The sequence below is a fragment of the Bos indicus x Bos taurus genome, chromosome 20 (assembly GCF_003369695.1).
Source record: "Bos indicus x Bos taurus breed Angus x Brahman F1 hybrid chromosome 20, Bos_hybrid_MaternalHap_v2.0, whole genome shotgun sequence".
Lineage (NCBI taxonomy): Eukaryota > Metazoa > Chordata > Mammalia > Artiodactyla > Bovidae > Bos > Bos indicus x Bos taurus.
Window position 1 is genome coordinate 1786808 of NC_040095.1, and position 17656 is coordinate 1804463.

The 17656-nt window shown below is 45.3% G+C and overlaps 1 protein-coding gene across 1 annotated transcript in view; it reads left to right on the forward strand.

Moving 5' to 3' along the window:
* DOCK2 (dedicator of cytokinesis 2) overlaps positions 1-17656 on the forward strand; it is a 457789-nt gene that overhangs the window by 359824 nt on the left and 80309 nt on the right. Inside the window, exon 30 of the mRNA XM_027520183.1 lies at positions 6574-6652. Coding sequence (XP_027375984.1) covers positions 6574-6652 — 79 coding nt within the window. The remainder of the gene's footprint in view (positions 1-6573; positions 6653-17656) is intronic.

Consider the following 17656-nt stretch of genomic DNA (forward strand, 5'->3'; position numbering starts at 1 on the left):
CTTTCTGCCAGCTTCTTCCTACCTGCAGCAGCTGACTTCTCTTATATATGGCTTCTGCTGCCTCACAGAGTCATCTGTCCATGGCTTCTACTCAGGCCAGGGTCTGTTGCATTCTCCCTAGTTGCTCTGCTTTTGAAACGCCTAAAAGGATTTGATCTACTACTGTCCAGGCTAGGGTGCCCTCACTAGATCACCCTTAGGCTTCTAGCCAGCCTGTGGAAGGCTTGCCTGAGTCAAGAGTTGGTTCTGGGCCCAGTCAGCTGTGAGCAGAGCAGCAGGATGATGGGGACTAAGTGGGAAAGGGCTCCCTTGTGGGCATGAGGAGGAGCGTGCCCAGTGCTGAGAGACCGTGCAGGCTGCCTTCAAGGAGCCAGAATATCTGTATGGCTAACTGCAGATACTTTGAAGAAAGGCGAGCCTGAGACTGGGTGGACTCTGGTGCTTACTGGCTATGTAAATATAGGGAGTTTTGATATTTCCAGGGCTGAGTTTCCTCTTCTGTTAAATGGGTGCCAACATAACACCTACTTCAGTTTGTAGGATTAAATGAAACAATGTCTGTAGAGCACTTGGCACAGGGTTACACATGAAAACTATAATTCCCCCATCATTCTCATTATTAATGAGGTGAGCTCACACCTTGGATTGAACAGAATTACAGATATTTCTTGGTGGACCAAATAGCAGGGTGGTTAAATACTGAGGTTCTGAAGGCAGCTTCAGTTCAGCTCAGTTCAGTCTCTCAGTCATGTCCAACTCTTTGCGACCCCATGGACTGCAGCACACCAGGCTTCTCAGTCCATCACCAGATCCTAGAGTTTACTGAAAGTCATGTCCATTGAGTCAGTGATGCCCTCCAGTCATGTCATCCTCTGTCATCCCCTTCTCCTGCCTTCAATCTTTCCCAGCATCAGAGTCTTTTCAAATGAATCAGTTCTTCACATCAAGTGGCCAAAGTATTTTAGTTTCAGTTTCAACATCAGTCCTTCCAATGAATATTCAGGACTGATTTCCTTTAGGATGGCCTGGTTGGATCTCCTTGCAGTTCAAGGGATTATCAAAAGTCTTCTCCAACATCACAGTTCAAAAGCATCAATTCTTTGGCACTCAGCTTTCTTTATAGTCCAACTCTCACATCCATACTGTAAAAACCATACCCTTGACTAGATGGACCTTTGTTGGCAAAGTAACATCTCTGCTGTCTAGGTTGGTCATAGCTTTTCTTCCAAAGAATAAACATCTTAATTTCATGGCTGCAGTCACCAGCTGCAGTGATTTTGGAGCCCTGAAAAATAAAGTCTCTCACTGTTTCCACTGTTTCCCCATCTATTTGCCATGAAGTGATGGGACCAGATACTATGATCTTAGTTTTCTGAATGTTGAGCTGTAAGCCAGCTTTTCACTCTCCTCTTTCACTTTCATCAAGAGGCTCTTTAGTTCTTCTTCTCTTTCTGCCATAAGGGTGGTGTCATCTGCATGTCTGAGGTTATTGATATTTCTCCCAGCGATCTTGATTCCAACTTGTGCTTCCTCGAGCCCAGCATTTCTCATTATGTACTCTGCATGTAAGTTAAATAAGCAGGGTGGCAATATACAGCTTTGACGTACTCCTCTCCCTATTTGGAACCAGTCTGTTGTTCCATATCCAGTTCTAACAGTTGCTTCCTGACCTGCATACAGATTTCTCAAGAGGCAGGTCAGATGGTCTGGCATTCCCATCTCTTTAAAAACTTTCCATAGTTTGTGGTGATCCACACAGTCAAAGGCTTTGGCATAGTCAATAAAGCAAATAGATGTTTTTCTAGAACTCTTTTGCTTTTTCAATGATCCAGCAGATGCTGGCAATTTGATCTCTGTTCCTCTGCCTTTTCTAAATCCAGCTTGAACATCTAGAAGGTCACGATTCACATGCTGTTGAAGCCTGGTTTGGAGAATTTTGAGCATTATTTGATTAGTGTGTGAGATAAGTGCAAATGTGCAGTAGTTTGAGCATTCTTTGGCATTGCCTTTCTTTGGGATTGGAATGAAAACTGACCTTTTCCAGTCCTGTGGCCACTGCTGAGTTTTCCAAATTTGCTGGCATATTGAGTGTAGCACTTTCACAGCATCATCTTTCAGGATTTGAAATAGCTCAGCTGGAATTCCACCACCTCCACTAGCTTTGTTCATAGTGATGCTTCCTAAGTCCCACTTGACTTCACATTCCAGGATGTCTTGCTCTAGGTGAGTGATCACACCATCGTGATTATCTGGGTCATGAAGCTCTTTTTTGCACAGTTCTTCTGTGTATTCTTGCCATCTCTTTGTAATATCTTCTGCTTCCGTTAGGTCCATACCATTTCTGTCCTTTATTGTGCCCATCTTTGCATGAAATGTTCCCATGGTATCTCAAATTTTCTTAAAGAGGTCTCTAGTCTTTCTCATTCTTCTATTTCTTTGCATTGATCACTGAGGAAGGCTTTCTTATCTCTCCTTGCTATTCTTTGGAACTCTGCATTCAAATGGGTATATCTTTCCTTTTCTCCTTTGCTTTTCGCTTCTCTTCTTTTCACAGCTATTTGTAAGGCCTCCTCAGACAACCATTTTACTTTTTTGCATTTCTTTTCCATGGGGATGGTCTTGATCCCTGTCTCCTGTACAATGTCATGAACCTCTGTCCATAGTTCATCAGGCACTCTGTCTATCAGATCTAATCCCTTGAATCTATTTCTCATTTCCACTGTATAAATCATAAGGGATTTGATTTAGGCCATACCTGAATGGCCTAGTGGTTTTCCCTACTTTCTTCAATTTCAGTCTGAATTTTGCAATAAGGAGTTCATGATCTGAGCCACAGTCAGCTCCTGGTCTTGTTTTGGCTGACTGTATAGAACTTCTCCATCTTTGGCTGCAAAGAATATGATTAGTCTGATTTCGGTGTTGACCATCTGGTGATGTCCATGTGTAGAGTCTTCTCTTGTGTTGTTGGAAGAGGGTATTTGCTATGACCAGTGTGTTCTCTTGACAAAACTGTATTAGCCTTTACCGTACGTTTGTTTAAATCCTACTTTTACATGTATTAGCTGGCTTCTTGGGAAAGTTAACTAAATTCACGTCTCTAAAATGAAAATGATTATCTAACTCAGAGAGCTAATGTGAGAATTAAAAATGGAAAAAAAAAAAAACAGGAAGGCATCTATGCCGAGTACTTAGTGCAGAGCCTGGTGCTCGTTGGTACCTGTGACTATGGTTATTATTAACTTTTTTAGAGCCTGCTCAGCATCTCGGAGGAAATTCAGCAGGAAATATTAGGTTGATATTTGATTATGAATTTTTTGTTTGCAACAATTCAAGTTCATTTTTTAAAGTAACAGAAAGAGTTGAGTGTGTTTTCATTACAACCCACTTCAACAAATTAATGCTTAAGCTTTAAGCACAATTTTTTTTTTTTAGAAAATACAAAAGACATGCTTTTCCAAACCCATATTGGGAAATCAAACTCAAGTGATATTCTGATTTCCAAAGGATGGCTGCAGAAGAATCCAGAGAGAGGGAAGAGCCTTGGTTTACTGTCGTTCAGCCCCTATCTGCCACTAGTCCCTACCATCTGCACAGGGGGCTAATTAATTCTCGGTTATTGGACTGGCCTTTGCGAGGCAGAGACAGATTTAGGTTGACAATCAAAATAATAACTGTTACTGAAAGTACTGATAGTTTTATTACTGCTGCAAATGTGTAAAACCCCTCATTTTGGTATCATATTAGACAGTCTGAGATGTTTATCCGTAATATGACAGCCACTCAGTGCCTTTCCATCTGGGGAATCAGATGCTAATCTTTAAGGAGAAAACGTAAGTGTTTTTGCAAAGGCATACTAGCAAATGACAGAATAACAAAACCGAAGAGATCTCACTTTTGGCAGCCTGATGGGGTGGAGGATTCTGCGGGATTTTTATTTCCCGTCTTTACACAGTGCTGCTGGCTGCAGCTTGTCCTCTGACTGTGCATTCTGCTGTCAGGGGTCCCTGCCAGTAGAAGAATGAAGTCATCCAGAGGGGTCTGGGTGGCCGTAGCTGCCATGGTGCCTTTGTCACCCCGTGGCAGGCGCTCTGCTCAGCACTGACCATACATTTGCCTTTACACCCTGTAGAAACCCTGTGAAAGGGGTTACACTGCTGCTGTTTTGCAAGCAAGGACACTTAAATGCCAAGCATGATATTAACATGTCCCAAATCCACACTGCTGAGAAGTGCCAAAGCTAGAAAACACATCCAGCTGTGTGTGTGTGTGCAAATCTTGTGATCCTGACACCAGGATGCATTCCTGTCTTTGTTCCCTGAACATTTAGTGTTTGAGGAACACCGGTCCAGCTTCCTTACAAGCAATGCCTGATGTAGCTATAGTCGCCTTTCCCACAGTCGTGGCCCACCCAAAATATATCTGCCGCTTAGATGGACATTTCCTGTGCATCCTGAGAGCTTCCTTCTTCCTTCATTCCCTGGGCTTTCTCTGGCTATAGGAGATTGCTCAGCCCACCTGCAGGGTAGACCAGAAATGCTAGGGACATAAAGTCTCTAGGAGCAACTTTCAACCAGCAATGGGCTGGCATTCATGGGAAACAGCCCAGGATACTTCTCATGTTCCAGTATGTTCAATACAGTCCCTCAGAAGCTCCCAAGGAGAACTGAGTCCCAGTTAGTACACAAAGCAATAACCTCCTAATAAACACTTGCTTTTTCTGGCTTCCCATGGGTAACCAAATAGACATTTCCTCTGGACCAGCAACTCAGTAGAGAAATTACTGATTGTCTACTATTAATCAAAACTTATAGACTACGGTACGGGTAAGGTCTGGCCCCTGCCCTCTTAGATCTTGCAAACACGTGCACCGTGCAGACTTGGCCACAGAAAGGCATGTAGCAGTTGGAAGGTAGTTGCAAAAATCCAGGAGAGAAATGATGGTGGCTTGGTTCAGTGGGCAGTGGGTGATGAGAAGTAATTGAATTTAGATGTTTTTTGAAAGTGATGCTAAGAGGTTTTGCTGACAGGTCAAGTGTAGATGTAAGAGAAAGGAAAGTTAAGGATGCTGAGTCCTCCCCACCCCTTGAGCAATTGGAAGAATGGAGTTGTTGTTAACTTAGATGGGAAGACGACAGAAAGAGGCAGGTAATAGGAGCTGAGCTTTTGACATGTATGTTTGAAATGCCTATTAGCCATTCAAGTGAGAGCACAGAGCTGAGAGCTGGAATGTAAGCTGGAGCTCAGGAGAAAGGCCAGGGATGAAGATATCAAATTTGGGAGTCAGAGGCATGTAGGTTGGAGAGTAGATGAGATTATGGAGTGGGTCTCTGATTTCAAGGCAAGTACAGTAGAGGAGACAGTCGTTATTGAATCACAATAGAAATAGAAATAGAAATAACTTCTTGTAGATGGTGATCCAGTCTGGGAAAGGCAGTTGCACTGACTGTCTTTTGGAGTCCTGAAAGATGCAACAGACCATGTCCTAAAGCATTTAGAAGGAGGTGGCATTCTATACAAAAGAACACAGCTGTACATTCCGAAAACCACCTGAAGCACAGATTAGCCATGAGAGATAATATTAGCACAGAAGGTGGGGCAGTCATGGAGGACATTCACTGTCAAAAGAAAGAGCTTGGACTTATCCCGTGGGCCTTGGGGGGCCATTGAAGTGGGCGATCCACAGGATTGGGGATATTCCACAGGGCAGGGCATTCTAGAGGTTGCAAGGGCAAGAGTTAAAGGCTACAAGGGCAGTCAATAGTGGGGAAGGAAAGGAAGAGATGGATGGCAAGACATTCAAGAAGAAACACAGTTTGACAACAGATACAAAAATGTTCAATACGCATAAGATTTGCTCAGCATCACCACTTCCAAGAGAAGGGCCGAGAAGAGGTATATATGGGAGACGCAAGGCATACATAGGAGAGTGGTCACTGAAACACTGTTTACAACAGGAAGTGCTGAGAAGCAACATAAAAGTCCGTCAGTGAAAGACTGATGAAAGAAACCGTGATGCACCCATACGATAGAATGTTCTTCAGTGATTAAAAGGAATGATATGTATCTGAATTCATTGGCATGAAAGGAACACACAGTTTATTGTCAAGTAAAAGAGGCTGTGAAACAGAATTTATCACTTAACCCCATTTATCAAAATGCTATCTTTAAAATATGGTTTGTGTGTATATGTCTAGGGAGACCTTTGAAATTCCATTCATCAACATGTCAAGGATGGTTTTCCCTAGATGATAGGATGGCTGGCGTGTTGTTTGTTTATTTATTTTATTTGCGGGGAGGCAATTTTTCTTCCTATCTTTCTGGATGACATGAATTTTCTGCCACAAGCTTGTAACAGTTTGAACAAAAGACAATACACATTTTCTAAAGGAAGCCAGACAGGGCCAGGTAAACTCGGCCCCAGGTCCGCAGTGTGAGCAGATGCTAATACGGGTCGGCCGGCCTCTTCCTTCAGTCTCCGGGGCACCCGCTGAAGGGCCTTCAGGCTGAAGCATGGGGGAGGGACATCTAGGGTAGCGTGCGCAGATGGCCTGCTGACCTTCTCCCCTCTTCCAGGGTCTTCCTGAGAGCTATCAACAAGTTTGCAGAAACCATGAACCAGAAATTCCTGGAAAACACCAACTTTGAGTTCCAGGTGAGTGTAAGGCGCTGCACGTGCCTTGAACTGTCCTGGCAGGGCTGTTCCAGAGACCTGGCTGATGGCACATCCTGAAACACTTGGGAGCTATGCCTGTGCCTCGGGGGGTTTCCCCAGAGTGGTGCGGGTTTAGGGAGGGAAGGAAGTACTTAGCGTTTGGAACCCAGTGCTTGATTAAATAGTCATCAACTGAGGAGCATATGCAAATGTGACTGTATAATGTATCGTGCTAATGAAGAGACTTGCGTTCATTCATTGTCAGAGTGGGTGTTACCTTTTAAAAATTTATCACTTTTTTTTTTTTTACTTTGTTATTCACCAGTACCTAGAAAAGCAGCCATTCTTAGATATTGAAAGATGAAACTCTGTGACTTTCTGATACCTCCAGAAATCACTTTTAGCACACAGACAAGACCAGGACCTCTGTGAGCTTCAGAGGTCCTGGGCAGGCAGAGCGACACATCTGCTCATGGCCCGGCAAGAAGAACCAGCTCTTCAAAGCCTTGTGGACAAGTCCGGGTTGCTATTTCTGGCTTGAGGTGTGCGAGAGAAGATCCTTAAAAGGGAATTTCCCCCTCCAGGGAAGCCCCTGATCCCCAGGATCTCTTCAAGCGCAAGCTTAGGGAATAGCCAGCAAACTGGAGCAACAGATCTTTCTGCCAGCTCGTCTTGGGTGTTCAGTTCCTGTCTGGGCTCTGACCCACCGAGCAACCTCAGGCAAGGCCTGGACTGCATCCGTGTCTCAGCGGACTCTTGTGTAAAATTCTCATAACGCCTCCCTTGCTACTTTGAAGGGGTTTTTCCAGGATGGAAACATGCACTTGCTTGGGAAATTCATCTGTTAGGAAGGTCCCAGCAGTTCCTGATCCAACACTTCCTGCTCCAGGAGGCCTCCCTACCTGATCCTCTCTGAAGGGCCCCCACCGCCCCGTGGTCAGTGCGCATCGCCCCTTAGCCTCTGTAGTCTCTTCACTGCTTGCTGCTGCCTTTCTCATTTGCTTACGTGCCCATTCTCTTTCTTTCCTCTGGTAGAAAGTCAGTTTGGGAGTATGAAGCCACAGAGACTCTATGCTCTGTGTCTGGCACACAGTAGGACTCCCTGGGGAGGTGAATATTCCCTGAATATTCATTAGAAGGACTGATGCTAAAGCTGAAGCTCCAGTACTTTGGCCACCTGATGCAAAGTGCCAACTCATTGGAAAAGTCCCTGATGCTGGGAAAGATTGAAGGCAGGAGGAGAAGGGAACAACAGAGGATGAGATGGTTGGATGGCGTCAGTGACTCAGTGGGCATGAGTTTGAGCAGGCTCCAAAAGATAGTGAAGGAGAGGGAAGCCTGGCATGCTGCATTCCCATGGGATCACAAAAAGCTGGACACAACTGAATGACTGAACAACAACAACTGGGGAGGTGACACTTGGGCTGAGGTCTGTGAGATCCACTCTGCTAGCAGCACCAGCCTATAAATACTCAATAAATATTATCTTTGAATAATATTATCCTCATAGCTCAGTCGGTAAAGAATCTGCCTGCAATTCAGGAGACCTGGGTTCGATCCCTGGGTCAGGAAGATTCCCTGGAGAAGGAAATGGCAACCCACTCCAGTATTCTAGCCAAGAGAATCCCATGGACAGAGGAGCCTGGCGGGCTACAGTTCACGGGGTCTCAAGAGTTGGACGCAACTTAGCAATGAAACCACCACCACATTATCTTTGAACACGATTCTCTCCCACTGCCTTGTATTTAAATCAGGCAACTGAACTAGAATGATAATGAGGATAAAAGGAAGAGCTGCCCTTTTCTGACAGTGTTGGATGTGCAGGATCTCACACTTTCTGCCTTATCTTTCTCAGTCCTTCCGACTGCCCTACAAGGTAGACACCATGGCTGTGATTTTCTCTGCTGGGGGTATGTGGGCACTGAGGCTCCCAGGCGATGAGCAGACAGCCTGTCACACAGCGTGTCAGTGCAGAGGTGGCCTGAACGCACAGCAGTGGCTGGCACCGGAGCCTGCAGATCACTGCGGGCACGGGCTAGAGCTGGAGCTTCACCCCCACACTGGGTTGATTGCTTGGCAGGGGCTGGGTGAGAGGTATAAATCTTTGACATGGAAACAAAACATGTCACTTTGGCTGTTTGAATCCGGAGAAGTATTTGATCCTCTTCCAAATATGGCCCAGATGCCTGCAGGCTCCAGTTATGAGCATGTGATCTGGGAAGTTAATAAGGCCATAGCTTTTTTGAAGGGGCAGCTTGGAACAGCACCCCTAGGGGCCGGCGGCAAGGCCACGTTTGTGCCATAAAACCACGGGCTGGTTTGCTCGTCTCTTTCCATGGGCGTTGGCAATGGCAGCCCCAGCCTGGGTTTCCTGACTCTGGCTCTCCTCCATGGTCTTAAGGGGATACTTTCCAAGAGAAGCTCAGATCCATGCCATTCTCTTAGGTTTATCCAGTTTTCCTGAAAGGAAATCTGCATCTGAAAGTTGTCCAGAGAAGTAGGGGCTTCATATATGGGAGGTTTGAGCTTAAGAGCTCTGTGACTTTAGGCAAATTACTGAATCTCTCTGTGCCTCACTGTCCTCCACATCAAGTGATGGCACTGACAGTAGCTATGTTACTGGGTTGTTGAGAGGATTGAGTGAACTAATTCATGGAAAATACCTAGAACAATGCCAGGAACGTGGTGGCTGTTTAATAAGTATTAACTCCTTATAGTTACAGTAATTATCACTTCGATGACCGTGGTGATGGCGATGATGCTCCTAGACTTGTCAGGTTGGGGAACCCCTGTGTCAGTCCTCCGCAAACAGGACCGTAGGGAGGCCCCTTTCTGGTCACCACAACGCTGCCTAGGACCGTCACACCCACGAGATCTGTAAACTGGAAAGTGGCCAACATTCCAAGGTGAAATAAGTCTCTTCCTAATGAGACTTCCATAGGTATTTATTGGGAAGCCCTCAAGAAGAGGACCATTCTTCAACCTTCGCTGTCCCACCTTCACCCCACGTGTGTGAGAATGGATCTGTTCTCTGTGCCCTGCTGGAACACGCCTTGTTTCCTTCTTACGGTTTCACTAATTATGCATTTACTATCAGCAGCAACAGCATCCATCGCTAAGTGCTGCTGGCCTGGGCAGCTGCTGTCCAGAGGAGGGGCAAGTGCAATTGGATTATCCTGAGTATCTTTTCCGAAACTGGGGTTTTATGCTTCAAAGGGCAAAAAGGCAGGAAGCTCTGTGGGTGCCATTCTGTAGGTGATGAGACCTGGGAATTACAAAAATGACATTTCCTGCTTGGGGCTAAAAAAATTTGCATTCCCAGGCATATTCAAGATACTGGGCCTTGACATTCACATCTCTTTGCCTGGTCAAGGAAGACCAAGAGAAGATTTCCAGTTTAACTCAGTGAGAATTTTTAAGAGCAGTGTTCATGAGTCCAGACTATTACAATAAGCTTTGAGAAATTCAGAAGCAAAGCAGAACATTGCTTTGCCCTCAAGGACCTTGGAGACTCAATAGCAGACTATAAATCCATCTTCTAGCATCCAGGCTTTTGAAGAAGATGACTAACTTTTGTTAGGCGTTGATGTAGGGCATTTTGACCCTTATCACAACCCTGTTAGGTTGGGAAATATCCATTTTACTGGTGAGTAAACTGAACTTCAGAGAAGTGATTGATTTTCCTATTAAAGGTCATCAACTATTAAGTGGGGCTGCTGGAATTCAACCCCAGTCTTTTCACTCTTCTGTACTATCTCTCAGAAATAGGGTGCCTTTTGGACTTAACAGACAGTTCTAGGTAGTTCCAGAAACACTGTCAGTTCATGTTAGCTCTTCCTGGCCCTCTAGATGTTAAAAACTCTGATTGGCTCAGGAATCAGTGGACCAGATGTGCTCTGTGGCTCCAGGTAAATATTTCCATCTTAGGCGAGTATCTGCTTGCTACTAAGACCATTCTCTCCACTTGGGAAGCTCTAATTGGCTCTGCCTTCATTAATTCCAGCCTTAGTCTTGAGGCATCTCTGGATCATCTGGGCAGCTAATATCTTGGGATCATTTTTGAACCTATACTGGAGACCCTGTGAAATGAAAACCTACCAGCATATCCCCAGCCACTGTGGAAGACTGAGGGTAGGCTTGGTCTCTCTAAGGGGCAGTGTAACCAGAGATGGCAAAAAATGAGAGAAGGAGCATGTGCAGCACTCACTGAAGCCCTGCAGAGGCCCAGAGCACTCCCCACAGGGAGGGCACCGCAGGACACCTCTTCTAGGCAGCAAGGCGGTCACGTGCTTGGTGACAGCTTAGCTGTCTGCTTAGCTTGAGGGCCACAGACAACCTCTAGGTGATGCTCCCAACCTGAATCTGTAATTGGAAACTTTCACTCCCAAAATTAATGGCATCTTCAGAATGGCCATGGCACCTGAGTCTTTCTACCACAGGGGAGGGTACAATGACTGTGTTTTAGCAACCCTGGGTATTGGGCCTTTATTTTTTTAATTAATAATTTGGGGTAAATAATAATTCAACGCCATTGAGAAAGAATCTTATAGGATCAAAGATTCTTGATGTCTCTGCTGTAAAGATATCTGATGAACCAGTGGATGAACCTCAACCAGCAAAAAAGGCTAATGGGATATCAAGAAAGAAGAAGAAAAGCAATTTCAACAGAAGAGCAGAGTAGTTCAAGACTAGACCTTCTGGAGACACATACACTTGGATTCAAATGCCAGCTTCACCGTTTTATAACTATGGAACCTTGGGCCAGTTCTTCAACCTCTCTGGGCCTCAATCTCCTGCTCTCTAAAAATGGGGAGAACCATAATACAAATAGCTTAGTTTCTGGGGAGGATTTAACAAGGACACATGCATAAGTGCTGGGCTTATTAATGAATGCATTCAATAAATATTTCCTGAGCGTATGCTGGGTTAGACATGATCTTAGTCACTGGATGTACAACAGAAGATAAAGAGATGAAGCTCTTGCTTGCATGATGCTTATATCTGGTAGAGGAGACAAAATAAATGATTGGGTTAGCCAAAGGTTTCGTTCAAGGTTTTCTGTACCGTGGTAAACCCGAATGAACTTTTTGGCCACCACAATACTTCTGCTTAAGATATGTCCTGAATCCTGTGAACAGACTGAAATGAGGGTTAATTTACTTTAGTCCAAGCGAGCTGGGAGGACTTCCCCAGGAAGTGATTTTTGAACTGAGATCACAAAACTGGGTAGTAGTTTGCATGCTTGCTAAGTCACTTCAGTCATGTCTTATCCTACGCAACCTTATGGGCTGTAGTCCAGCAGGGTCCTTTGTCCATGGGATTCTCCAGGCAGGAATTCTGGAGTGGGTTGCCATGCCCTCCTCCAGGGGATCTTCCCAACCCAGGGATCAGACCCATGTCTCTTACATCCCCTGCATTGGCAGGCGGGTTCTTTAGCTCTAGCACCATCCGGGATGCCCCCTTTAGATTCTGTTGAAAGAGAGAGGGTAGTTTGCCCATGACAAGGGAGCTGGTAACTGGATTGGAACTCTGGAAGGCAACCTGATAGTATCTATGAAAACAAGCAACAAAGACAACAAACAGTAACAAAATCTGCACAGACCCTGGGCCTTTTCGGTTCCACCTCTAGGAACATATACTACCAAACAGTCTCTCGTGCATAAAGACGTATAAACAAGCATGTTGATTACAGCATGGATGCTAAAGAAGAAACAAGTTGCAGTCCAGCTAAATGTCTGTAAATAGGAGACTGGTTAAAATTGAAGTGCATTCTTAAAGCAGCAGACCATGCAGCAATAAAAGAGAATGAAGCAGATCTGTGTACGCTAATGTGGAAACATCTGCACGTAATACTGATGAGAGAAAAAAGCAAAATAGAGCAGACTATTAAAAAAAAGATGTCTATACATATGTTTGTTCATACACAAAAAATTTTGGAAGGATAGCTGGTAAATTGTTAACAATATTATCTTCTGGGGAATTAGACTTGGGTCCAAGGTAGGATGGAAAATAACTTTTACTATTTAACCTTTCAACCATTTAATTTTTTTACTGTATGCATACTACATTTATAATTTTTGAGAGTTAATTAAAATAGCTGGGTTCTAATTACACCCAACAGCAGTATGACTGGGTGGTTGTTTAATTTATCTGGATCTCACTGTTTACATCTGTGAATAGAATTGGATCAGATGACCTGTAAATTTATCCCAGCTTTAACCTTCTATTATCCTGTGGTTTCAAAATATGAGATTCCCAATCAGAAATCACCTTACTTCTTCCCCAGGGAAAAGGAACCTGTGTGTTTAGCCAGAGAGTCTGTGGCTTCTCTGAGCCATCCAGCAGGGCTCTTAATAAAATGCCGCCAGGCAGCTCGGGGCAGGGAGGAAAGAAAAACCTGAAATCTTCTGAAACAACTGGAGAATCTCTCTAACAAAATGGAGATCAGTAAATAAATATTTTCTGGAGCACTGTATTCAAGCCATTGTGCGGAATTTGGCATTAAGGATACAAGTAAGTGGAAGCCGGGACCCTTGGTACTGGAGGGCCTTACAGAGGAGCCAGCACCACGGCCAGCACCACCGTGCCGTCGACGGCGCGCTGGTGGGTGTCTCCAAGCACACACTATTTCATCCAGCACGTATAACAACTTTTTATGGTAGTTACCATGATTTTTTCCATTTTACAAGTAAGAAAAATGAGGCTCAGAAAGGTCCAGTGACTAGCCAACAACAGCTCAGCCAGTAAGAGAGACTGGTGTTCATCCCCTCGTGTGAGGTGCTGATGCACACTCTGAACCACTGGACCATCACGTCATGGGAAGTGAGTGGAACACAAGTTCGCGTGCAAAATGGAATGAATCCACGTCTTTGGTTGCACCTACTCACACTACTCAAATCTGGAAGGGCTGAGCAGGCCTGATGAGTTCTGCCTTCTGGGAAGGCCTGGTGGAGGTGGTAGGTCTTGAGCTGGGCTTTGATGAAAGGATGAGACTTGGCTGCTGCAGGTGTGAGAACTACCATGAACCGTGCCATGGGGACCGAGATGCTCGTGCTGTATCTGTGAGTCTGAACAGACCAGTTCCTCCCCCTCCCTGGAATAGGCAGTTTGCTGTGGGAGAAAACATTGGAAACTGCCAGGAATGCCAGATTAGTTCATTTGGCTCTGACTCTTGAGGAGCAAGAGTCAGGAAGGTGCAGGGAGGAGGTGTCACGAGTCTCCAGCTGTGTCTAGTCGCTGCCACTGCTCACTCCCAGGCCCTCCATGGAGCCACTGGCCAGGACAGCCTCCCCTTAGTCCCAGGGTCAGCCCCACGGAGCCTCATGGGCAGAACTGGAGGGGGCTATGGGCGAAACACTTGGGGATACCATTACTGCTTTTTTTCTTTTGAACTTCTTATTTTGTATTGAGGTGAGGCTGATTAACAATGTTATGATCATTTCAGATGAAAGGGACTCAGCCATACATATACATATATCCGGGATTCCCTAGTGGGTCAGTGGTGTCTTGATCTGCCTGCAATGCAGGAGCTACAGGAGTCTTGATCCCTGGGTCGGGAAGATCCCTGGAGGAGGGCACGGCAATCCACTCATGTTCTTGCCTGGAGAATCCCATGGACAGAGGACCCTGGCGGACTACAGTCCGTAGGGTACGGCTGTAGTGACAGTGTGCATGCCTGCATACATGTACCCATTCTCCCCCAAACCTCCCTCCCATCCAGGCTAGGGGGCATAATTTCTGATCTACTGAGAAAAAGAAGCACTGGACCTATGGTCTCATGATTCACAAAGATCTTCAAGGAGGGAAATCAAAAGAAAATCAAGTGCAATCCTTAGTATGTATCCAAGAGAACCAAAAACATATGTTCACAAAAATTCATATGTAAATGTTCATAGCAGCATTATCCATAAAGGCCAAAGCTTAAGCTTAAGTGAAATTGTTCAGTCATGTCGAACTCTTTGTGACCCTGCAGACTGTAGTCTGCCGGGCTCCTCTGTCCATGGGATTCTCTAGGCAAGAATACTGCAGTGGGCTGCCATTTCCTTCTCCAGAGGATCTTTCCAACTGAGGGATTGAACCTGCATATGTCCCACATTGCAGGCAGACTTTTTACCCTCTGAGATACCAGGGAAGCCCTAAAAATTTTGCAATACCATGGACTATAGGAATTCTCCAAACCAGAATACTGGAGTGCTTAGCCTTTCTCTTTTCCAGGGGATCTTCCCAACTCAGGGGTTGAACCTAGGTCTCCCACATTGCAGGCGGATTCTTTACCAGCTGAGCCACAGGGAAGCCCAAGAATGCTGGAGTGGGTAGCTGATCCCTTCTCCAACGGATCTTCCTGACCCCAGGAATCAAATCGGGGTCTCCTGCATTGCAGGCAGATTCTTTACCAATTGAGCTATCAGAGAAGCCCAAGAATATTTAATCTTCCTCCTGTAATTTTTTTCCAGTTTTAGAGTGAAGCTAAGTGAAAGTGGCTCAGATGTGTCCGACTCTTTGCAACCCCATCGGCCATATAGTCCATGGAATTCTCCAGGGCAGAATACTGGAGTGGGTAGCCTTTCCCTTCTCCAGGGGATCTTCCCAACCCAGGCATTGAATCCAGGCCCCCCACATTGCAGGCGAATTCCTTACCAGCTGAGCCACAAGGGAAGCCCAAGAATACTGGAGTGGGTAGCCTATCCTTTCTCCAGTGCGTCTTCCCGACCCAGGAATTGAACACGGATTCTTTACCAACTTTGCACACTTGATTCTTTACCAACTGAGCTATCAGGGAAGCCCTAAAAGCCAAAAGGTAGAAACAAACCAAATGTCCATATTGGACAAACAAAATGTAGTTTATCTGTATATAGCGATACCCAGAATAGTATCCAGCAATAAACATAGATGAAGTACTGACACCTGTGACGATGTGGATGGACCCTGAAAACATCATGCTTAGTGACAGGAGCCGGACGTGAAAAGTCATATTTTATGACTCCATTTCTCTGAAATGGCAGAAGAGGCAGATCTACAGCGACTGAAGTAGCTTTGTGGTTGCCAGGGGCTGAGGGGGATGGAACAATGGCAGTGGTTGCTAATGGGTGGAAGGTTTCTTTGGGGGATGATGAAAGTGTTCTAAAATTAAATAGTAGTTGAAGCGACTTAGCAGCAGCAGCAGCAGTGATGATTTACTACCAGTAAATCTAGCAGTAAATCTACTAGTGAGTATGGTAAAACCCACTGAATGGTATACTTTTAAAAGTTAATGTTACGATATGTGAATTAGATCTCAACTTTAAACAAAAAGAAAACCAGGAATAGGGTGACATAAAATATTTTTGAGGGACTAAGTCAGGTAGAATAGATGTAGAACTTACTAAGAAGTTTCATTAGATTTGACATGTTTAGATGTTCTCAAACATGTTAGGTGTGAGATTTCTGGAATTTTTCTCAAAAGCAATACCAATTCAGCTCACTTTGTTACATATCTATTTCCTGTTGTATCCTGATTACTCTTTTGAAATCCCCTAAATTCAGGAATTTCTCACCCTAAAAAATAACCCATTCCATGCCCAGGTTTTCCCTTTCCTTGGCTCGTGGTTTCATATCTTGGTCTAAAACAGGACGAGCTGTGAGCTCTGGGCTTGAGCAAACAAAGCAACACGTTGCCAGAACTTGCAAGTCATGGGGTCACCAGGAGGAAGGGCAGCTGGAATGGCTGAGAGACACCCTGGTCCTCACTGTGTTTGGAGGCAGGGTTACTATGGAAACAGAAGAGCTTGAGATCTGATTCTCAGAGTGATGGGCCACCTTTGGAAGACTTTGAGGAAGGGAGGGATAGGATCTGGTCCTTCTGGGCTCTGTGTGCTGAGTTGATTTTGTGGGGGCCACAAGCCAGGAGGTCACTTCACTGCACCCCGGAAAGACTTGGTCTTTTGGACTCTGAGAAATAAAGTTTCAAGTAAAATAAGGAAAGCTATTCCCTCAACAGAGTATAAGCTGCATGAGGGCAGGAACTGCTGTCTGTGTAACCACTGCCCTAGCCCCACATGATGATACCTGACCCATTGAAGATGTTCTGTAAATATGTGTCAGTGTAGTCTCTGCTAAAGACAGACCACAGCATGTAGAAAGAGACCTGAGTATCAATCAGTAGTGAAAAAGTAAAGTGAGTGTTAGTCGCTCAATCATGTCCAACTCTGTGACTCCATGGACTGTATCCCTCCAGGCTCCTCTGTCCGTGGAATTCTCCAGGCAAGAATACTGGAGTGGGTGGCCATTCCCTTCTCCAGGGCAGGGATCTTCCCAACCCAGGGATTGAACCTGGGTCTCCTGCATTGCAAGTGGATTCTTTACTATCTGAGCCACCAGGGAAGCCCCATCAATCAGTAAGCCTGGGTTTAAATCCCAGCTCTGCTGTATGTATAACAAGCTGTGTGACCTTAGGCAAAATACTTCACCCCTCTAAACCTTGTTCTTCTCATCTGTAAAATGAGTCTAATAATGGCTACCAGGTTCTGAGAGGTGGAGGGAGGGCTATGTGGGAAAGTGTCTGGCCCATGGTAAAACAAAGGGCTTGTTTTGCTTTTCTCTGAAACAGGAGCCACAAACCCATGTGAAAGTAACAGCAGTAAGTGAAAGTGAAGTCGATCAGTCCTGTCTGACTCTTTGCCACCCCATGGACTGTAGCCTATCAGGGTCCTCCATCCATGGGATTTTCCAGGCAAGAGTGCTGGAGTGGGTTACCGTTTCCTTCTCCAGGGGATCTTCCCGACCCAGAAATCGAACCCGGGTCTCCCACATTGCAGGCAGATGCTTTACCGTCTGAGCCACCAGGGAAGCCAGCAGTAAGGACGTTACCAAAAGTATAGCTGCTTTTCACTTAGTCTTGGCCATTGGAAACCTCCAGTGAGCATCTTTGAGTGAAGGATGGCAGCCTCGTTGGCAGGTGATTTCTCTAGCTGGTGTTACCCCTCCTCTTGCTAGTCAACATTTAGAGGATGCTGGACATGTATGGGC